Source organism: Podarcis filfolensis (genome assembly GCF_964270895.1).
Source record: "Podarcis filfolensis genome assembly, chromosome: 13".
Classification (NCBI taxonomy): domain Eukaryota; kingdom Metazoa; phylum Chordata; class Lepidosauria; order Squamata; family Lacertidae; genus Podarcis; species Podarcis filfolensis.
In genome coordinates, this window is record NC_139615.1 from 12,323,831 (window position 1) to 12,347,754 (window position 23,924).

The 23,924-nt window shown below is 42.9% G+C and overlaps 3 protein-coding genes across 3 annotated transcripts; all 3 read right to left on the minus strand.

Moving 5' to 3' along the window:
* Positions 1-6,284: 6,284 nt before the first annotated feature.
* Positions 6,285-7,455, minus strand: LOC310747136 (olfactory receptor 4K14-like). The gene has a single exon (XM_083581486.1). It carries the CDS (start codon positions 7,304-7,306, stop codon positions 6,347-6,349), a length of 960 nt encoding a protein of 319 aa, XP_083437612.1. The 5' UTR covers positions 7,307-7,455; the 3' UTR covers positions 6,285-6,346.
* A 6,494-nt stretch (positions 7,456-13,949) lies between these two features.
* LOC310748356 (olfactory receptor 4K14-like) lies at positions 13,950-14,817 on the minus strand. Its single transcript, XM_083584079.1, has one exon. It carries the CDS (start codon positions 14,741-14,743, stop codon positions 13,967-13,969), a length of 777 nt encoding a protein of 258 aa, XP_083440205.1. The 5' UTR covers positions 14,744-14,817; the 3' UTR covers positions 13,950-13,966.
* Positions 14,818-20,954: 6,137 nt separating this feature from the next.
* LOC310748541 (olfactory receptor 4K15-like) lies at positions 20,955-21,911 on the minus strand (the record flags this gene model as incomplete). The annotated part of the gene is made up of 1 exon (XM_083584393.1): positions 20,955-21,911. One exon carries the CDS (start codon positions 21,909-21,911, stop codon positions 20,955-20,957), a length of 957 nt encoding a protein of 318 aa, XP_083440519.1.
* Between the last annotated feature and the right edge of the window lie 2,013 nt (positions 21,912-23,924).

Sequence of the window (23,924 nt, forward strand, 5' to 3'; positions counted from 1 at the left end):
TTATTAGGAGAAATTTGCACTGAAAAGCTGACAAATTTTCATGAGGATTTTTTTTTTAAATGTGTGAATTGCTGCGGAAATATGGAGAACAGAATTTGTAATTGGAAAAATGAGAAACCAAAATTAACAGATTCCTCCATATCTACGGATGAAATACTAAACAGTTTGGTTGAAAAGGGGGAAAATGTATAGTGTGTGAGGTTTCTTTTTTCTTTAGCAGTGTTGAAGAAACAGGGATAAAGACAGAGAAAAGGAGTGTGGGTTAGGAGTTTAGGAATAGCTTGCTAAAGTGTGGTGCAAATTTAGTGATGGGCTGCCCTAGCCGCTCTCTGAATGCCTGATGCAGTCTGAGCTGCCCGCTTGGTTCTGTGCACTTGTATGCACTGTGTTCTGCTTGTCTCTTTGTATGTAAAACTAACATGAGAAGGTTACTATATGAGTGGACTGTTAGTATTTTAAGGGATGGATTCAAGTGCATACTGGAAGTTTAGGTCTGTGCAGTTGAAGTGGAATAAAGGGCTCTGTTGCCCTTGCACAACAAATCCATTTTGAACAACAGACTTTTTGCAATTTGGAAAGTGAAATGGAAACGCATGAAAAGTGTGGGATGAACAAATAATTAAGGGAGGACACCCCACAAGCAAATCAGAATGAATACTCAATCAAGACCGGATGTAGTCTAACCTCTGCATAAGCTTTGTACAAACCAATCAGGGTGAATGTTCAATAAACTGAATTTCAGACAAGCAAGTCTTTTTTGGAATTGATTCCTTATTTATTTTATACATTTCTAAGACTTTGAATATACATCATGCATTTTCCAAAACAAAACTAAACAAGACCCCTCTTTTCTCAGGACTTCCCAGTCCACCCCCCATGGCATTCTAATCAAACTTTATTTTGCTTCATATCCTTTTCTTCCATCCTATTTTATTCTATAGGTAAAGGTAAAGGGACCCCTGGCAGTTAAGTCCAGTCACGAACGACTCTGGGGTTGCGGTGCTCATCTCGCTTTATAGACCAAGGGAGCCGGCGTTTGTCTGCTTCCGCAGGCAGTTTTTCTGGGTTATGTGGCCAGCATGACTAAGCTGCTTCTGGCAAAACCAGAGCAGCGCATGGAAATGCCATTTACCTTCCCGCTGGAGTGTGGTACCTATTTATCTAATTGCATTTTGACATGCTTTCGAACTGCTAGGTTGGCAGGAGCTGGGACTGAACAATGGGAGTTCACCCCGTCACGGGGTTCGAACTGCCGACCTTCCGATTGGCAAGTCCAAGCGGTACAGTGGTTTAAACCACAGCGCCACCCATGTCCCATTTTATCCTATAAATAGCCTTTATTGTTGGTCACTGCTGCTCTTACTGTTATTCCTACTTGTAAGTTAATTTAAATATTATATCTTTTAAATATTCTCCCAAGTATTTCCATTCATCCTTTATCAGAGTTTCATCTTTATTTCTTATTTTCACTGTCATGTATGCTAGCTCTGCGTATTCTGTCAAATTATTTTGCCATTGTTCTTTGGTCGGGATGTCAAGCAAATCTTTTGATAGAGATGCACTAAAACTCCTCAGCTGTCAGCCTTTAAGGAAGCAAGGAGGCTGTATCAAAGCATTAATTTACACTAAACCATTAGGTCAAAGCAGTTTTTTATGCTATTCATTTCTAGAATAGATCATATTCTTTCTGCCTTGCCTTCTTCTTCCATGTTTAAGATGTGCCCACCTTTTACACCATTGCTGCAGGAAACCAGGATCTTCATAGCAAACATGATACTTACTAGAGTTGAGTAGAGGAATACTTCCTTCCTCCCTCCCCATTCTTATTGCTTAGGTCTGTTTTGCACACTCCAAACAAATGACACTTCCAAAATGTCAGCATTTTGACAAACACAAAACAGAACTTTAAGTTTGCACAACTAAAGTTGACTTAAGGGCTCTGTCGTCCTAGCGCAACAAATCCAGTTTAAAAAAAGAATCGGACTGTTTGCAGTTTGGAAAGTGGTGTGGAATTGCATTCAAAAGTGTGGGGTGAACAAATGATTAACATGAAGATGCATGAAAGCCCCACAAGAAAATTAAGACAAATGAAGTTAGATTGCTTGTGGTTATATAACTGCCCCACAACAAATCAGGAAAAATGCTCAATCTAATTTCTGCATAAGCTTTGTGCAAGCAAATCAAGATGAATGAGGAATCTGGAGGAGCCCAAATACTCAAGAGATTGGAGCAAACACATACAGTTGGGAACAGGTTTGACAGCAAACACATACAGTTGGGAACAGGTTTGGTGTTCTGGAATAATGGGTGTTGTTCACAGACAGAGGGATTTCTGAGATTAAAAATATTACCAAAGCCAAGAACTAGCTCAGACACTTACCTGGTTCCCATTGATAAAGGGAGAATGGGAAGCATTAGGAAAAGTAGAAGGGAACTGGAGAACGAAGGTTTCTTGAAAGCAACGTAGCATCCACATTCTTCGGTGGGATAGGGAAGGTATCCCCCCCGCCCCGTTCTCAGGTCTGTATCACTGCTCACATCTTTATCTTCTCTGAGCCCAGGAGGTATGTTGCTCACTGAAGGAAGAACAGGACTTGTTCTCATGATGGCCCTGGAGGCGAGCCCAGCTCCATACCTTGGGGACCTTGTTAAAAACTAGAAATCAGCTTGAGAAATTGCATCTGCGCCTCCTATGCCCTTCTTTTATCCCAAGGGAGGGAAAAACTGAGCAGGGAAACAAATGAGGCCAAGGGCAGTGCTGGATTTTGGGCGGTGTAGGTAGTCCCCCTGCACAGGGTGCTGAGCCAAGAGGGTGCATTGCAAAAACAACAACTTCTGTTTTTGTCAGCCTATTGAGTAGATCCACAAAAAAGCAACTCTACCGAAAGGAATTATTGTGAAAATAAGAAATATTTAGAGGGGGCGCCAAATTTTGTCATTGCTCAGGGCACCATTGTCAGGAGCACATGTAGGAGCCAGGCCCTGTGACCAGTAGGACTTTGCAGGACTGGGGCCTTCCTAAGTTTGTTCTGAAGAGGCAAGGCGTGGCCGCACAGGTGAAGCCAATTGGTAACTCACAGCACCTGGTGGCAAGAGCCAGGAAGGGATATATGGTCAGCATTTCCCTTTGGCTCTTTGCCACAGCAACACGTTCCCTGCCTTGCTGCGTTTTGCTCCTTGACTCCTTGCTTCTTGATCCTTGGACCCCCGACTTTGTGACTCCTTGCTTCCTGATCCTCTGACTCTTAGCTTCCTGGCTTCTGGACTCCCGTTCCTGCTCCCACCCTGCCATCTTGCCCCTGGTCCTGACTTCTCCAGCCGGGACTTAGATCGCCCGTGAACCAGACTGTGACAACCATCCTATCAAAGTCCATTCCTGCCAAGGGCTTCCAAATTTACCAGCGTGACTTTGCTCTAAGTTAGGAAACTCTTAGCTTAGGCTATAGGTGAGCTGACTTCTGTCTTGTTTGGTCTGCTGTTCTTTCATTTGCTTGTTGTTGTTGTTGTTTAGTCGTTTAGTCGTGTCCGACTCTTCGTGACCCCATGGACCAGAGCACGCCAGGCACTTCTGTCCTCCACTGCCTCCCGCAGTTTGATCAAACTCATGCTGGTAGCTTCAAGAACACCATCCAACCATCTCATCCTCTGTCATCCCCTTCTCCTTGTGCCCTCCATCTTTCCCAACATCAGGGTCTTTTCCAGGGAGTCTTCTCTTCTCATGAGGTGGCCAAAGTATTGGAGCCTCAGCTTCACGATCTGTCCTTCCAGTGAGCACTCAGGGCTGATTTCCTTAAGAATGGAGAGGTTTGATCTTCTTGCAGTCCATGGGACTCTCAAGAGTCTCCTCCAGCACCGTAATTCAAAAGCATCAATTCTTTGGCGATCAGCCTTCTTTATGGTCCAGCTCTCACTTCCATACATCACTACTGGGAAAACCATAGCTTTTACTATACGGACCTTTATTGGCAAGGTGATGTCTCTTAGCTGACAATAACAGGCAGCTGGCATTCTGTGGCTGATGGCATGTTCAGTCCTCATCGGGTTATTCCCCCCCTTAAAGAACAAAAGGAGTAAGTGCCCGCTGAATGAGCCCAAAGCTTCCTGCTCTCACAGTGGCCCACCAGATGCCTGTGATTATTGCACAGGACCTGGGTGCAATAGCCTTCTTCCAACTTGCTATTTCCATTAACTGGTCAGAGGCATACTTCCTCCATCTGTGGAGGTAGAACATACTTGTTAGGGTTAGTAGCCACTGATAGCCTTAACCTCCATGAATTTGTATAATCCTCTTTTAAAGTCATCCAGGTTGATAACCATCTTGGGGGAGTGAATTTGATGGCCTATCCACAAAAAATCACCATAGTGATTTTATTCAAAGCATCATGCTCACAAACTTAGCGCAAATGTCACAATAATGATCCATCTTACAAGGCAGTTGCAGAAACAACTGAGATAACGTTTGTGAGCTTCATGCAAAGGAATGACCAAAAATAAATGAGACTAAATGGCCACTAGGAGGCATTGATGCTTCGTAAATGGCCAGATTGGAATACAAAGAAGCCGGTCAGAAGGCTTTGAATATGCTGCTGTTTTTTAAAGATTTCACTTCCATTTAGGTAGGCTAGTGCAGCAACCTTTTCCAGCCATGGGCCAGTCCATTGTCCCTCAGACCATGTGATGGGCCAGACTATATATATTTTTTGGGGGGGTGGGGGAATGAACAAATTTCTATGCCCCACAAATAACCCAGATATGCATTTTAAATAAAAGCACACATTCTACTCATGTAAAAACACAAGGCACGCCCCACAAATAACCCAGAGATGCATTTTAAATAAAAGGATACATTCTACTCACGTAAAAACATGCTGATTCCCAGACCGTCTGTGGCCCAGACTGAGAAGGCGATTGGGCTGCATCTGGCCCATGGGCCTCAGGTTGCCTACCCCTGGGCTAGTGGCTGTGAAGGAAAGAAGGTTTTGACTGGCTGTTAAGTGCTGTGCCCAGCATTAAACACAGAGGTGTGGAAGGTAACCTAAGGCTGGCACAGGGAACCTGTAACTCTCCAGATTCTGTTGGACTTCAAGCCTCATCAGCCCCAGGCAGCATGACCAATTATCAGAGATGATGGGAGTTGTGGTCTAGCAATATTTGGAGGGTCACAGGTTCCTTGCTCTTGCCTGAAGGCAAGCAATTCTTAAAGGGCATTTCCTCGCTAATAGTGAGTGTAGAATATGACAAAGGAGAAAACAAGAGAGGGTATATTATGGAAGGGTGCTGATATTTGTTACATTAAAAATGCTTTAAAAATAAAAAAAACCTAATGGACCAATTAAAACCTTCTGGCCCTTTGTTTTGTTACACCCCTCCTATTTTTTTTTTTTGTAAACTATAAAATAAAAAATATTTCATAACAAGAGAGATTGTACTGCCACACATTCCTTATTTCATTTTAAGAATCTATGATAAAACGTTCCCTGTCTTCACAAACAATAGGCTCTCCATGTCCAGGTAGAATTTTCTTTTAAAAATCTACTCCTACAGACACAAAAGAAAATACTGGTGAATTTTCCCTTGGGAATGCTGTCAAAGTGCATGTTCACCCATGAAAAGAGAGTTTGTGTACAGCTAGGGCTGTCTGCTGTGTTGTGACAGCATATTATATCTTCTAGGAGTAAAAACAACAGTACTTGCAATAAGTAACCCAAACTACTGAAATGCCTAAGTAATAAACCAATGGTTTATATAAAATATCAAACCACTTTTGGTGTTTGGGCAGAAAGATGGTGTATAAATGCAATGCAATGTAATGCAGTCAAGGAATAATATATTTATTAAAACTGCCTATTTCAAAACAGCTGATGTGCTTGGCAGACTGAAAGACTGAGATGGCCTAAATATAAAAAGCTGACTCTTTTTTGTCCTGAAGGCCATATTCATCCTTTGCCAACTGACCAGGGGCTATGGTCACTTCAACTCTCTCCCTCTCCACAGCCATGCAGCTTCCCTGCCGATGGTCAAACTGATCAGCAAGGAGGGGGTGATTTGCATCACCATTAGGGCGCAGGGCCGTTCAGAGAGGTTGATGGAAGTAAATGCTAATTTTATAAGTCCATGTGTATTTTTCACTTGTGGTAGTAAGTTCGATTGTTCAGCAGTGTGCTGTGTAAAGAAGTGCTTCCTTTTCAGCTCCATTGGATGAGCCTGGGTTCTGGAATTAGGAGAGAAGGAGGAAAACTTATCCCTGTCCACTTTACCCACACCTTGTGTGCAAGGGGAACTGTAAATAAAATAAAAGTTTGCTGCTTTTTTGTGTCAGCCATCACAGGGGGCCTCTGCAAGCTGCCTAACGGCAGGCCTGGCCTTGAGTGGAAACCCGCCCAGAAAGCCTTGACAAAAGACTTCCCAAGGCAGCCTTCATCTCTTTGTTCTTCAAAGCATAGATAGCTGGGTTCAGCAAGGGGGTGATGGAAGTGTAGAAGACAGAGAGTACCTTATCAATCATGAACCGGGTGTACGGACGCAAGTAAATAAACATAATAGGTCCAAAGTACATGGTGACCACAATGAGGTGAGAGGTACATGTGGAGGCAGCCTTGGTGGTCCTTTCAGAAGAGGCCCGGGAGCAGACTGTGTAGAGAATGAATCCATACGAGAGAAGCAAGCCAATGAAACACACCAGTGACAAAATGCCACTGTTGGTGACCATCATGACCTCCAGGGGGTAGGTGTCAGTGCAGGCCAACTTGATGACCAAGGGGAGGTCACAATAGAAGCTGTCCACCTGATTGGGTCCACAGAAAGGCACATTAATGATGAAAGCCAATTGCACAGTAGCATGAAGGAGCCCACCAGCCCAGGAGGCAAGGAGAAGTGCCATGCAATGGCGTCGGTTCATGAGTAAGGCATAGCGGAGAGGATGGGAGATGGCCACATACCGGTCATAGGCCATAACAATCAGCAGGAGCATCTCAATGCCTCCAAAGAAGTGGAGGCAGAAGATTTGTGTCATGCAGCCATGGAAGGAGATGACATGGTGCTGGGCAAGGTAATCAAAGAGAGATCTTGGAGTGGCAAAGGAGCACAGGCAGAGGTCCAGGAAAGCCAAATGAGCCAGCAGAAAGAACATGGGTGAGTCTGAAAGACGGTGATCTCTGAAAATCGCGAAGATGATAAGAGTGTTGCTGAAGAGAGTACCAATGTAGAGGAAGAGGAAGAAGACAAATAAGATGAGTTGGAATTCCCTGGTTTCAGAGAGGCCCAGTAGGACAAACTCGGTCGTCAGGGTCTGGTTTGACCACAGCATTCCCTCCTTGTGTATCACTGTGGAAATTGGGCAGAAAGGAGAGAGTAATGAGATACTTGCTTCACAGTTTTAGGTGAAATCAGCAAAGGGTGTGTCTTGTGTGTCATTCTTCTCAGCTGGGTGCTGAGACTCCAGTCTGAGTGTTCCATACATTAATAAATAATAATAATAATAATAATAATAATAATAATAATAATAATAAATAATAATAATTTTAATTTATATCCCGCCCTCCCCAGCCGAAGCCGGGCTCAGAGCGGCTAACATCAAATGTATAACACATTAACATGTGTACATGTGTAAATGTAAAGCACATTATTGCAGGACTTATAGTGATTCAGACTGTTCCCTGATCTAACTTACTATTGTTTGTATGTGGAACCAGGGATGGAGAATATGTGGCTTTTCAGGTGTTGCGGAACTCCAACTTCCTTTCTCTTTGACCACTGACAAGGCTGGCGGTGGATGAGTCCTACCAATATCTGAAGGGTCATAGGTTTCCTGTCTTTGATTTATTTATATGTTACTGCCTTACATTGAATCATAGTTGGAGCAATGAATAAATCATACATGCCACAAAAAAGAAAGGCTGACTATCCAAGGTGCAGTTTGCTCAAGTCCATCAGTTGTGTGTCAAAGAAACCATCAGGCTTAGGTACTGGACAAGTGAGAAATTGCTTAGAAATGGACACCATATTGAGAAACTTGCAATCATACTCCCTCATGTTTTGAATAAAAGAAGGGAATTGAATAAAAGACGGCACTCTGGACCACATTTTGTAACATTATTAGAGTAAAAAAAGAAGTATGTCAAATCAATGCTTGAGAAATAGAGAAAGAATGTTGCAGAGAATAGATGAACAAATAAAACTAGTGCAGGTTCCGAAAGGAGGTGAATTACAAAGGTTAAACATAAACAACCAAACTGAAATAGAGAGATAGTAATAGGAGTCATGGGAATGAAGTAACTTCCCAACAGATTTTTTTTATTTCTTTACTTTCTCCCATGCCCACTGACTTTCCTTTTATTCCTTTTCTTTTTTTTTCCTTTTGAGGTCTTTTCTTTATTTCCCCCCTCTTTATATTTAAATTTATATACTACCGTTCATTCAAAGATCTCAGGGTAGTTGAACTATACAGACTTCACCTCATCTTTTGTATGCCAATAACAGAATGAATTGAATTCCTGCCCCTGTAAATACCAAAGGGTGAAATTACGATAATAAAATGTGTGGGAATGCAAGTTCATTGAGAAAGGAGAAAGTCAATTTTATATTTCTTCAGAAAACTAGTGTAGGTTTTTTTTTGTCTTTTAGAAAGATCAGAAGCTGCCATATATTGGATCAGATAGTGTCCATTTAGCTTAGTACTTGTCTACATTGACAGGAAGCGGCTTTTCAGGGATTCAGACAAGAGAAAATTCACAACTCTACTTGGAGATTCTGGGGATCAAACCTGGGACCTTCCGAGTGCAGATCAGATGGTTCATCACTGAGCTAGGCCCCTTCTCCATCTTATCAATTCCTCTAAAATATACTGTCCTTCCTAAAGTTTTGTCTGCACACCAACTATACATTTTCCTAAGAAACAGACCATTTCCCAAAAGGCAATATAACCCTATGGGGTGCCTGGAGCACAGAAAGGCCATTGGAACTCTTCAGAGCTCCTGAAGGAGGAGATTGAATAAGATTCTAGGGGGATGTTAGCCTCTGGAGGAGACCATGAAGATGAAAGCAGGAGCTGTGCCCTCACAATGCAGCTTTTATTTAGCACCACCTCCACCACTACTGGGTCAGGTGAAAAAGTGGATCTCAGCACTGTGAGAAGAAGATATGACAGATGTTGAATGTACCCCTTTGTCTACCTTCATTACTAAACTGCATCCACTCCTATTGTGCTGTTTAAAGATTGGCCTTAAAATTGTACGCCCAACTGAGGTTTAACTTTTGCTTCCTCCTCCCTTTTCACATCTATCCTTGACCTTGGTTCCACCCCCCCTTTCTAATAAGGTATATTTCAATAAATGTGGGGTGGTGAGTTTGAACCCAGATCTTTTTCCTCCTCACAGTTGTTTGAATCCTGCTCCCCTTGTTCCCTGCACATAAAAGGTTGTTGGAAATGAAAGTAGAGTTACCACAGTTATCTATTCTTGGTGACACTCTGACGGATCTAATTTTGTAGACGTTAATAGAAGAGAAGAGAAGAAAATGTTGCTCTGTGGAGTATCTCAGTGTCTTAGCTACCCAGCTACCCATCTCTCCCCTCCATTCACCCCCTCCCAGTTTTCCATCTCCCCACTGCCACCACACAATCCCAGAAAAGGATGTTAGAACTCTTGTGACCACTGGGCATGTTCAGACCTCACTGGGCTGTTTTGAGGTGGATTTTGTTTCCCCTCTTTAAGAAGACCAGGGAACCCTCTTGGATCAGGTCAATGACTCATCTAATCCAGTGTACTACTCTCACAGTGCCCAAACAAACTCTTTTGGGAAACCCACAAAGGAGACATGCATAGAAAAGCACTCTCCCCCCCTCCTGCATTTTCCTGCAGCTGAAAGAGTACTCAGCTAGTTGGTCATAAGTTGCATTCACATGTCAGTTTATTCCATTTCTCTGACATTTCTCTAACTGTTCATTTCCACATTATATTTGAGCTTTCACACGACATAAAAGCTACTTCCAGAACTATAGTTGAACATAGCAAAACCTTGGTGCTAATTTCTGTGCTGTTTGCTGCCCCCCCCCAAAAAACTTTGCAAATAATATGGAAACGAGGGCTAAACATCTGCTATACCCTTCTATAGTTCTGGATGTGGTTTTTACATTGTATAATGGAATGTGAAAATTAACAGTCAGGGAAACACTGGGGAAATGGAATGAACTGCTATGTGTATAATAGCCAGTGTCTGATCTGGAAAGGTAGTTCTGAGTTCTCATGTCCTTATATTCTCCCTTAGAAAGGAAACCACTTCCCTAACCTCAGTATTCCAACAGTATGCTGGGACGAATCCATTCCAGATCAGGCTGTGGTAAGCTGAGTGTTCTGTCTTCTGACAGCAGTCAAACAGATGCCTATGAGAAACCCAGGAACAGAACTTGAAAGCAGCAACAGCCATCTTCCACTGTTCTCCAGCATTGAGACACATGCCACCTTCGATACTGGAGGTATTATATATAGTTTCCAGTGTTCTGGATGGAGAACCACATCCTAACAATGATGACCAGTCTCTATGCTGCCTCTATGCCCATAAACAATCTAGCCACCAATAGGAGGCATGTGGAGCGCTGGAGACAGAGAGGGGGAGAAAGCAGATCAGCAGATAGAAACTGCTGGACAGCTCCTTGGAGGAGTCTGCAATATGTCATCTTCTGCTGAGTTTCGCACCCGCATTTTGGAAAAATCTAATACACCCTCAACTATTTTTTCACCCACCTGCAAACCCCAGCAGATATTTCTTGAGGTTTTCAGCAGCAATTTCTTCTACTCAGGATCAGCATCAGTTTGGAGCTGATTGATCCGGTTCCATCTGTTGCCTGTGAGTGCTATGCACATGAGACATCTCTGGTAATGATCTATCTGCTCCAAAGGCTGAACAGCAAGTCAAGAGTAAATTGTGTGTGTGTGTGTGTGTGTGTGTGTGTGCGCGCGCGATTAATTGCTCATTCTTTTTGAAAGGGGACTGCATTCGTTGGTGCCTTATCTGCACTTTCTGCTCTTGGGGAGGTAAAGAAAAAAGTAATTATTTGTCACTAAGGAACATGGTACACAGCAGTCCACAGGGGTGCACTGTGTGTTCGTTTGACTTCTGGTTTGGTTTCCTGGGTAGATGGCAAGGGATCAAAAAAGGTGGTAAGAAGCAAGGGTTTGATTCCCCCACAAATTTTCCAAATGTGTGATCTCACCACCTCCAGCAATTGACTAATATCCAACTGTACCTATCAGGAAAGAAGGAAGGAAGGACATGTTATTAAGTGGATGACAAGATTAGCAAGATAATTTGTGGCCATCCTATTTCCCAAGTGCTCAGGCAGTCCACCACCAATATTACATGTGCCTTTAGGAACATATGTGCATACATGATTCACCCATGAACCCCAAAACACACACGTGTGAGAGGTGGATATGTTGTGGGAGTCAAACACATGATGCCTTGAATGTGTGCCTAAACAATTCCAAACCAAGAAATTCACAACACAGAGAATTTCAAAAGCAAACTTTTATTACACTGTGGTCTTGGAAAAAAGAGATCTCAGTTGTTACAATCTAATCAGTGCAGTACAGTCACAGGTTTCTTTTAATCCTAGTATCCTAATACATGCACACTCCTAAATCTAAAGAAATAAGAGTCATTTAAAAGGACAAAACAAAACGAATGTGCATAACCCTTAGTTATAGGAACCCCAAGAAATTAGAATAGAATCCAGTGACCTGTATTGGACTTACAGAGGTATAAGTATGGAGAAGTCAAATTTGGACTTCCCCATCCATCCTTCTAAGAGTGGAGAAAAGTCCACAAGGTTGAAACCTCCCTTCAGTATGGGCTTCAAGTCTGTTTCAATGTGTATTGAAACAATTAATTTCTTGTTAGTAGCATCTTGGTTTGTTCCTATATCTGACCATATATTTACTTGGACTCTAAATTAAGACTAATTCAATATTAACCCCACTGCACCATATGTTGATTTGGGTCTGTATACTGGCTGGCTTTCTTCTGGATCTTCCCAGGTGGGGGGATGAGGGCAGAATTGAGCACAGCCCTAGAATTCGTGCAATTTCTTGCCTTAGGTACCAAAATAAAGTCACTGGTATCCATAGCTCCGTACAGACTGGGACCTGGATACCTGATTGATAATCTTATTCCTTCTGTACCAACTGGTCATTGCAGGTCATTGTGGCCCTTGAGATAGAAAATTCTACTTAAATATGAAGAGTCTCTTGTCTGTGCAGACATTTTTATTTAGACAAAGCTATACAGATGTATAGAAAGTTTGTATGAGTTGTAATTTGTTTTAGTCTATTCCATGGGTAGGCAAACTAAGGCCCGGGGGCAGGATCCGGCCCAATCTCCGTCTCAATCTGGTCCGCGGATGGTCCGGGAATCAGCATGTTTTTACATGGATAGAATGTGTCCTTTTATTTAAAATGCATCTCTGGGTTATTTGTAGGGCCTGCCTGGTGTTTTTACATGAGTAGAATGTATGCTTTTATTTAAAATGCATCTCTGGGTTATTTGTGGGGCATAGGAATTTGTTCATTTTTTCTTCTTCTAAAATATAGTCCAGTCCCCCACAAGGTCTGAGGGACAGTGGGCCGGCCCCCTGCTGACCCCTGGACTCTATTCTATTGTGGTTTAAACCTTCTGTTTGTTTTAAATTACGGTTGTAACAGTTTTATTGAAGATTTATCATTTTTTGTAAAACGGATTTAGACAATCAGTTTCCTGGATCTGGTCTATGACCACCCAGTCAAAAACCTTGCCCTGGAAGGGGAGATTAGAACTGGCCAGTAGATTTTCTGAATCCAATGAGGGTTTCTTGAAGAGTGGTATTACTACTGCCTCTCCAAGTAGGCAGGGACCATCCCCTCTCACAAGGAGGCATTTATTATCTCCCTGGCTCAGCCAGCTATCCCCTCCTTGCTAGTTTTTATCATCCATGAAGAGCAAGGATCCAGAATACAAGTGGTCGTCCTGACTGATCCAAGCATCTTGTCCACGTCTACAGCCTTACTAACTAAAACTCGTCCAACGCAACAGGACTACACAGTGCTCTGGAGACTACATGAGATTCATTTGCTATAACAGCAGAGTGAAGATCCCAGTGGATACAAAATAAATCACTGCATATCACACTTATATTCTAAAAAGCTATCTGTGGCAGAGCATTCATCTGAGAACAGGAAAGTTTAATTCTGTTACGTACTGCTTACCTTCTGGAAGGTGCTTGCATAGGAACATCCTGAAACCAGCTGGAATGAATGCCGAGTGTTCTGATTCACCATGGCATTCTGCACAGGGAACACACCCCTGCAGCTTACCCACCTATATATAACCTTAACCCTCACAACTCCTGATGACTTGTGGTGGTCCAACCCAATACAGGGCAATCTGAGACTATCTCATCCAGATACAGCCTAAACCCAGATTGGCCCAGTCTGGTTCAGCCTTCAGTCAAATCCAGGGCAAAGCCCTAACAGAGATGTCTACTGTACCCTTACGCATCACTAGCCATCTAGTCCAACATCCTGATTTTACAGTGGCCAGCCATGTCTAGGAGAAACCTACAAACACAACATGAGCTGAACAGCATTCTCCCACTCATGTTCCCCAAGTAATTGGTATTCTAGGGCATATGGCCTCTGATACTGGTAGTAGCATAGCCATCAGGAGTAGTAGCCATTGATATACTTAACCTCCATTAACTTGTCTAAACAAGACCTCCAAGTTGATGGCCCTCACTTGTGCTAGCAAATTGTGTTGTTCAGGTGTGTGTTGTCTAAAAAAAGAATGTCCTTTTCAGCTCCACTGGATGAAGAGGAGAACCACCTCTCATCCACTTTCTGAACACTGTGTACAAAATGCTAGAGATGCAGTAAATTAAATAACTAACAATGTTCTGCTCTTTTGTGACACAGAGAGGAGCACCTCATGCTACCTAACATCAGGGCTGGCCCTGAGAGGAAACCTGCCTAGAAAACCTTGAGAGCAGACGTCCAATGGCAGCCTTCATCTTCTTGTTCTTCAAAGCATAGATAGCTGGGTTCAGCAAGGGGGTAATGGAGGTATAGAAGACAGAGAGCATTTTATCAATCATGAACTGGGTGGATGGACGTAAGTAAATGAACATAATGGGCCCAAAGTACATAGTGACCACAATGAGGTGAGATGTACATGTGGAGGTAGCCTTGGTGGTTCTTTCAGAAGAGGACCGGGATCGGATTGTGTAGAAAATGAATCCATACGAGAGAAGCAGGCCAATAAAACACACCAGTGACAAAATGCCACTGTTGGTGACCATCATGACCTCCAGGGGGTAGGTGTCAGTGCAGGCCAACTTGATGACCAAGGGGAGGTCACAGAAGAAGCTGTCCACTCGATTGGGTCCACAAAAAGGCACATTAATGATGAAACCCAGTTGCACAGTAGCATGGAGGAACCCACCAGCCCAGGAGGCAAGGATAAATGCCATGCAATGGTGTCGGTTCATGAGTGAGGCATAACGGAGAGGATGGGAGATGGCCACATACCGGTCATAGGCCATGACTATCAGCAAAAGCATCTCACTGCCTCCAAAGAAATGGATGAAGAAGATTTGTGCCATGCAGCCATCAAAGGAGATGGCTTGGTGTTGAGCAATGTAATCAAAGAGAGATTTTGGGATGGCAAAGGAGGACAGGCAGAGGTCCAGGAAAGCCAGTTGACCCAGCAGAAAGAACATGGGTGAATCTGAAAGTTGGTGATCCCTGAAAATTGCTGAGGAAATAAGAATGTTGCTGAAGAGAGTAGCCACATAAAGGACAAGGAAGAGGATAAATATGAAAAGTTGGGCTTCCCATGTTTCATAGAGGCCCAGCAGAACAAACTCAGTCACCATTGTCTGGTTTTCCCACATCATTCCCTTCTTGCATATCACTGTGTAGACTGGGAAGGAAGAAAGGAGACAGTAATGAGATACTTCCATCGCAGCCTTATGTTAAATCAGGAAAGGGTGTATCCGTGTGTTAGCTGCTGTTATTCTTGGCTGGGGTCTGAGTGCTCATGCACACTTCCATTTCCCCTGCCATTTTACCTGGGAAAACCCGTATTTTAGCACTGAACCGTGACAAACAGCGATAGGGTTTTCTGTGGATTGCTATTTGTTGCAATTTGGCGCTAAAGAGTGGGTTTTCTGGAGGATAGCAGCAGACAAAGGCAAAACCACTTAGACAAATGCCTAAAAAGCATGGGAGAAGCAGAAAAACACTTGGAAGTGGTCTATACATACACACACACACACACACGTACGTTGAGTCAGAACATTGGTCCATTTAGCTCAGTCTAGTCTACACTGTCTGGCAGGGGCTGTTCAGATCTTAAGGCACATGAACATTCACAAACCTATCTGGGACCTTTTCAATGTAAAGCTATGCTCTACCAGTGATTTATTACCCTTCTCCATCTTTTCAGTTCCCCTAAAATATACTGACCTTTTGCCCAATGTTTTGTACATTCACGCACCTCCAACTCAGCAACGACCCACCTTCATAAGAAGTAGACCACTTTCCAAAATGCAACGTAACCCTGGGTAATGTCTGGAGTTTAAGTTTTTGGGACTCTTCAGAGCTTCTATAGAAGAGATTGGGGGAGATTCTCAGGAGCATTACCATCCACAGATGACTGCGGAGAAGAAAGCCTGAGCTGCCTAGTGCTCTCACACAGCTCTTGACTTAGTGGCAGCTCCACTGCTAGGGTGGGTGTGACAGAGACCGCATGTCAGGATTCTGGTTTCAGACCTGAGATGCTTTGAATGTACCCCTTTGGTCATCTTCATAATTGAACTGCATCTGCTCTTATTGTGTTGTTCAAAGGTTTACCTTTAAAAACCATTCAACTTAGCGGCAATCACTGACTCCTGAAGTACTTTCATCTGCCCTGAATGAACTTCATTGGTGTTTTCTGAAAGATTATTATTATTAATAATTTGGTATTTCTCAGGGTTCCTGTTTTGGCTACAGTTCTGTTGGTGCCAAGATCACTATTAGACAGCACTGTAGAACTTACAACTATGACGGTGTGTTGTGCAAAGTGAAAAGAACTAGCTAGACAGCTCTGGGGTAGCCTGTGAGATTGATTGCTTCTTTGTATTATGAAAACCAGTAAGAATAAATTATAGACACACACAAAGACACACAGATCTCTCAGTAACTTCTGCCCATGATAACATGTTCAGAGGCAGAAGAAAAAATTCAACAGAATTATTAACAGGCCAGATACATTATCATGTCCTGTTTTGTGACTCCTATCCAAAGAAGCACCTTTTGGGGCACTGTCAGAAGACAGATTGCTCAAATAATTGGCCAGAGGATGTACTCTCATGGCAGCTTATTCCACCGCCAATAGAACAATTTTAGTGCTAATTTCCATGTTATTTGCTGCCAGAAAAAAATCAGTTGCAAACTATGGAATTGAGGACTGAACCCACACTATATTTGTCATTTGAAAAGTGTATTTTCCATCATGTGAAAGCTCCAATGTAATGTGAAATTTAATAATGATAAGGAAAACACAAGGAAAATAGAATAAATTGATACGTGTATACAAGCCACAGCCTGATCTGGAATGATACCTGATTTCCCAGTTTCTTACAATCTGCCTTAGCAAAGGACTCCACTTCCCTAACCTCAGTATTCCAACAGCATGCTGGGACTGAACCATTCTAGAGCAGGCTTTGACCATCTAGCACAATATTCTGTCTTCTGGCAGTGGTCAATCAGATACCTAGAAGAAACTCACAGAGCATGGATACAGTAGTTCTCTCCCGCTGCTTTGCCCTGGTATTCAGAGGTATTCCACCTATGGTACTGGCGGTTTTGAATGGACAATTACATCCTAATAATACTAACCATTCCCCATGCTACCCCTGTATCCATCTGTAATCCAGCCACCAAAAGGCATGTAACTCACTGGAGTAAGAGAGAGAAAAAGAGAACACCAGCAGATGGAAACTGCTGAGGAGCTCTTGGAGGAGCTGTAGTATGCCATTCTTCCCAGAGTTTCACACTTGCATTTTTGAAAAATCTTTTTTTAAAAAAGTTTTTATTGTTAAAATAATTCAGCATTAATACACACATATTGCGAATATACAAGCATACAAACATACATTTCATACAATCCTTAAAAATATTCAGACATACCTACATTCAGTCCCACAGATAATTCCTTTTCCCATCACCATCCACCACCCCTCACCCCACCTTTGTGTTAGACTTCCAATCTACTCAATTGCAATTTCTTTCCACTTCTATTACTTTCTTTCACACACCTTTAACCTAATTTCATGCTTCTTTTTCTATTACACATTGTTATCCATCTTATTTAGTTGCAAAACCTTATTGAAAAATCAGAACTCCTATTAGAATAAACAAGTCCCGTTTTAAATACTGAAATACTAAATAAGCATTTTTGAAAAATCTAATACACTCTCAACTGTTTCTTCACCCACCTGCCAATCCCAGCAGATATCCACTGAGGTTTTCTGCAGCAGCTTCTGTTCAGTTCAGTATCAGCATGGAGCTGCTTGATCCAGTTCCTTCTGCTGCCTGTGAGTGGTATGGGGATAAGATCCCTGTGTGGATGAGATCTTTGCTTAAAAGGCAGGATGAACAAGCAAATCAGGTGTAAATAGCGTGTGTGTGCGCGCGTATGTGTTGGTAATTGTAATTAATTGCTCATTTTCTTCTGATGGGGGCTGCATTTGCTGCTGCCTTATCTGCTTCTCTGCAGCTAATTAGAAAAGCAATACTTTTCAGGTAAGTGTTACACAGCTGATCTCAAGGGCACATTATGTGCTAAGTTTGAGTTCTAATTTGGTTTCCTGGGTACATTGCAAGGGATCAAAAAAGATGGGGAGAAACTGTGGGATGATTTTCTCTCCTTTTTCCGAATGTGTGAGCTCACCACCTCCATCAATTAAATGATATCCAACTATACCAATCAGAAGGAAGGAAGGGTGTGCAAGATATGAAGTGGATAATAAGATTAGCAAGAACATTTTGGGTTATTCCATTTACCAGGTGTCCATTTAGGAACATAAGTGCACACATGGCTTATCTGCGAACCCCAAATCAGTATAATACTGCTGATTCTTTGACAAAGGTGTTGCAAAGACAACAGAGATAATGTACATGAGCAATATGTGGAGGAACAAATTTTAGTAAATTTACTTACTGAAATAAATGGGACTGAATGGCCACTAGGAGGAGGAGGAGGAGGAGGAAGAGGAAGAAGAAGAAGAAGAAGAAGAAGAGGAGGAGGAGGAGTTTGGATTTGATATCCCGCTTTATCACTACCCGAAGGAGTCTCAAAGCGGCTAACATTCTCCTTTCCCTTCCTCCCCCACAACAAACACTCTGTGAGGGGAGTTGGGCTGAGAGACTTCAAAGAAGTGTGACTAGCCCAAGGTCACCCAGCAGGTAGGCTGGCATTGATGCTTTCTGAACAGCGTCATGGGAATATACTGAGGTCATGTGGATATGTCGCTTTGATGCCTTCCAGATTTCAGTTCCATATGTTTTTGTACTTCAATTCCTATCAGCCTTAGCTGGCTTGACCAATGGTGAGGCATGATGGGAGCTGTGGTCCAGCAACATTTAGAGGGCCACAGTGCCCTGCTCTTGTTGTCTGAAGGTGAGCAAATCTTTCCTCCTGAGTAACGGGTGGAGAATATTATGACAAGATGAGAGAGGTACATTGTGGAAGAGGGGGATGAAAGCTGCTTCATTAACAGTGAGTGCTTTGAAAATAAAGAAAAACCATGTGGATCCATAAAACGTATTCTTGAACTTTCTTTTTCACACACCCACCCCTCCTCCTTCCTCCACCCCTACTCTCTCTAGACGGGCTTTCAATTAAGCACTGACCAAACACATAATGTAAGCAAACAATAACTATAAATTAACAATTTGTGTTGGCAACATGGAAGAAAGCTAAAATGGATATCCTTGGAAAGGAGTCAATTCACATGTCGATAGGATCCAACTCCTAGGGGCCAAGGTCCCTTTGCCCCTTACAAAAGTAAAAGATTTGAGGGGGGCGCCCCTCCCCCCAGTTGATGGACATTTAATTTGTATTGATTAGATTCAAATTGTGTGTGCACGCCGTGTCTTGTGATCAATTATGTGGGGTGGGGCTTACCTGCCTCCCAATATTTTATTCAAGCTGGCACCCTTGCACATGTCTATTAAATACGCCGTATATTTTGAAAAGCCATAGGCACTAGCTGGCCTGCTTTTTCTTTATTAAGGAAGGTTATAAAGCTCCAGTAGTTTTCAGCAAAAGAGTCTGTTTTCTTCTACTCATTGCCAGGTGTAGTGGCTGAGTTAGCTTTTTCATTAAGGCTACATCCCATACTTTCTTGTCCCAGTAATCCAGAGTAAGCCATTTTGAGTCTTTCCAAGGTTGGACTATTAATTAACATTCTAACTGCCATAAGAAGAAAACACAAATACATCTTGGTTTGTTACTATAGCTGACCATATAGTGTGTGTGTGTGTGTGTGTGTGTAAACTAATTCAATATTAGCACAAACCCCTCCCCCCAATTTGATCAGAGTCTGGATCCTTGATGTGTTTTCCCTGGGTTGACACAGGTTGGGGTAATGAAAATGCACAGCCCTTGAATTTGTGCAGTTTTCTGCTTCAGCTACCCAAATGGTTTGACCTGCTGTTGGTGCCCAAAGCTCCGTACAGCCTGGGACATGGATGCCCGAAAAATTGTCTCATCCCTTCTGTACCCAACCAGTCATTGCAATTATGGGGAACAGTGCCCCTTGTGATAGAAAATTCCACCACTGTTTTTGAATAAAGGGAACATGTCAATTCAATTTAATTCAATTTATTTATTTACGGCTATTAGCCCATAAAATATGTACAAACATAAAAACACAGGGACATAAAAACAGATATATCCGACAACAGGAGGTGAACACCACGGTGCGAGGGTGGGTCATTAAGCAGAGCCAAGTGACAGCTTGGGGCCAGGAGAGCTCCAAGGGACAGATCACAGAAAAGGAAAACTGAAGACGAACTCCGACATGCACTCTCATCATAACAGTTCGATTAGTTTTGATGTTGTTGTTGGTTTTTGGTGGTTTTTGAGTGTGAGATAACCGCATTCAGAAATCGGGAACATGTCATTATAGCATAACACACATTTATTCTAAAAAAAATAATAAAAAAAATAAAAAATCTGCAGCAGAGCAATCCGTATTTTATTTATTAAAAATATTTTTTATTTCATTGTTAAAAAAAGGAGATGCTGCTTTGCCTTTTCCCACCCGCAACTGAGTAGGAGGGTGAAACGGTCCTTTGAAATATTCCCACCCTCCACCCCACCCATCACAACTCTAGATGACTCTTGGGGGCCCAGCCCAGCATGGGCCCATCCAGTGCTGTCTGAATCCAACTTGGCCCAATGCCATTTTGGCCCAGTTTCATTGAGCCTTCAGCTAAATCCAGGACAAATCTAGTCAGAATTGTACAGTTGGAAGAGACCTCGATAGCTCTCAATTTTCCTTCCCTAGCAGTCATGAGAACAGCCATGCCGGATGAGATCAACAGCACTCTTGTTCCCCAAGCCACTGCGGGTTTACTGGTTCTGATATTAGCCATCATAAACTTTATACTCCATGAATTTGTTTAATCTGCTAAAGATGTTGAAGATGGTGCCATCCCTTGTGGTAGGAAATTTCATTGTTCAACTGTGTCCATCTCTAAATAAATAGTTCCTTCTCAGCTCCACTGGATGAGCCTGGGTTTTAGGACTAGGAAAGGAGAAAATCTCCCTATCCACTTTCTCTGTACCTTGTATAAACATAAGAGAACAATAAATTAAATAACCAATGATTTGTTGCCTTTTGTGACCTGCTGCTGGATGTGGCTGACTCAGGTTGCCTAATGGTGGGAACGGCCCTGTGCAGAAACCTGCCCAGAAAGCCTGGCCAACAGGCTTCCAATGGCCGCTTTCATCTCCTTGTTCTTCAAAGCATAGATAGCTGGGTTCAGCAAGGGGGTGACACAGGTGTAGAAGACACAGAGAACTTTATCAATCATGAACCGGGCAGATGGACGCAGGTAAATGAACAAACAGGGCCCAAAGTACATGGTGACCACAATAAGGTGAGAGGTGCATGTGGAGGCAGCCTTGGTGGTCCCTTCAGAGGGACCCCGGGAGCGGACTGTGTAGAGGATGAATCCGTACGAGATGAGCAGGCCAACAAAAGACACCAGTGATAAAATGCCACTGTTGGTGACCATCATGACCTCCAGGGGGTAGGTGTCAATGCAAGCCAACTTGATGACCAAAGGGAGGTCACAGAAGAAACTGTCCACCTGATTGGGCCCACAGAAAGGCACATTAATGATGAAACACAGTTGCACAGTGCCATGGAGGAGCCCACCAGCCCAGGAGGCAAGCACAAGCCCAATGCAATGATGCCGGCTCATGAGTGAAATATAATGGAGAGGATGACAGATGGCTACGTAGCGGTCATAGGCCATGGCCACCAATAGGAGCATCTCGCTGCCTGTAAAGACATGGACAAAGAAGATTTGTGCCATGCAGCCATCAAAGGAGATGACATGGCATTTGGCAACATAATCAAAGAGGGATCTTGGGATGGCAAAGGAGGACAGGCAGAGGTCCTGGAAAGCCAGCTGACCTAGCAGAAAGAACATGGGTGAATCTGAAAGGCGCTGATCCCTGAAAATTGCTGAGAATATGAGGATGTTGCTGAAGAGTGTACCAATGTAGAGAAGGAGGAAGACAACAAATAAGATGAGCTGGACTTCCCATGTTTCAGAGAGGCCCAGTAGGGCAAACTCGGTCACCACTGTCTGGTTTGCCGACATCATTCCCTTCGTGCATATCTCTGTAAAAATAGGAAAGGGAGAAAGGCAAGGGTAATGAGATGATTCCATCAAAGCTTTAGGTAAAATCAGCAAATGATGTATCTGTTTGTCAGCTTTTTTTAAAAAAATAATTTTTATTAACCGACCAATCAAATCACATCACATCACATAAATTCCGAATTACAAAGCCGAATTTTAAATTTTTTGTTGGGAGGACCCATATTTCAATTTCCGAAGGGGATTCCAATCATCTTCTTGCTGCTGCATTAATATCCACAAATCTGTCCAAATAATGTTCATAATTCTAACCAGTCCTCTCTTGCTGTTCTCACATCTCATCTTGTTCGTATATTTTTCTTTTTTACTTTATGATCTCTTCTGATAACCTCCTTAAGCAGGTAAACACCAGTTGTAATCCTGTGTGAATTTTCCGTTCTTCCAATCATCATGTCGAGATGGTTTCCATATATCATCACTTTCGTAAATAAAAGCTCTCTTTCCATCATCAGTCTCGTAAAACTGTCGCCTTCTTTAGTCCCTCTGAGGAGGCCACTCACAATATGAAAACAAATCTACTCCTCCTCTCAGACATAAGTCTTTCGACAGAGCTTGCCAAAATGGCGACGGTATTTTTTTACTGCGTCATTCCAAAGCTCTTATACATTCCACAGTCTCCTTAAAACATGCTTTGGTTAGAAAATTATCTCCACACAGTCTTAAATCCTCAGCTTAAGTTGTTTAAACGGCATTTCTGACTTGTAACTTGTGTGTGTGGGGGGGTGATTCTTGGTTAATCACATAGAGAAAAGAAAGGAAAGTTTTTTCTCCTCCCCCATCCAGTCCCGTTGCTGAACATACCGAGCCTTGGTGTGTCTTCTCATGATTTATTCCTGTTCCTCCGACCCGTCTTGTTTCTCAGAGATCTCTTCGGTTAGCAGTCTTTACTCCCCATTCATCATTGAAATATGTGTATTAGCTTCCTCCTAATTGTTTCTTTTGAAGTTGCTGCAGCTAGAGGCGCGAACCAGAAACAGCGTCCAGGAGCGCCGAAATCCACACAAGGGCTTTCTGCCTAGGGCCCCCACCACCTCAAATTCGGGGGTGGTGTAGGGCACAGCAGGCAAGGGCAGTCCCCCCCACACACTTGGGGGCGGGCGGGAGGCTGTTTACTCCTATCACAGCCTCTTAATTACCTCATGTGGGTCGGAGAGATGTTATTGTCAGCCATCTTCCGATGCGCCCCTAGTGGCCCCCATCAGCTGCTTTTATTCTTGGCTGGGTCCTGAGGCTACTGTCCTAGTGATTCATACAATGTCCACAAAAACATCATAGGGTGACATATGCTGCATCGTACTATTGCTCCATCCAAATCAGTATCATCTGTAGCCATTCAGATGCTGTCAGACTCCATCTCCTGTCATCCCTGAGCATGCTGGCTCAGGATGATGGGAGTCAAGAGTCCAAACAAATATCTGAAGGGTCATAGGCTCCCAATCTTATAGAAAGCAGGACCAGCCCAAGGTAACTTGCTGCCTGAGGTGAACCAGAAAATGACACACCATGGGAATACTGGGAACAATAGTTTGTTAAGAGTGCTGGGTTAGAGCATGGATGAGGAATATCAGGTTCAGGGACCAAATCCAGCCCTCCAGGCCTCTCTGTTGAGGCTTGTTCCATTCCCTCTCTTGTTCTGATTTAGATTCAGAGCTATTAGCATACAAAGGGAAATGAGAAGGGACTCTGGACCAGGTCTTGTTACATCTATGGAGCAAAAAAGAAAAAATCAATATTTGAGAAGTAGAAAAATTATGTTGCAGAAAGTATATGAACAAATGAAACTAGTGCAGGTTCAAAAAGGAGTTGAAATATAAAAGTTAAACACAAAAAACTGAGGCACAGAGACAATAATCATAATAAAAGCAGAGATAAATTATCGTTATTACTATTGCTTTTGTTTCAGTGCACCTCTCTCTACTGATTTCCCTTTTGTTTGTGTGTCTTTTGTATTTAATT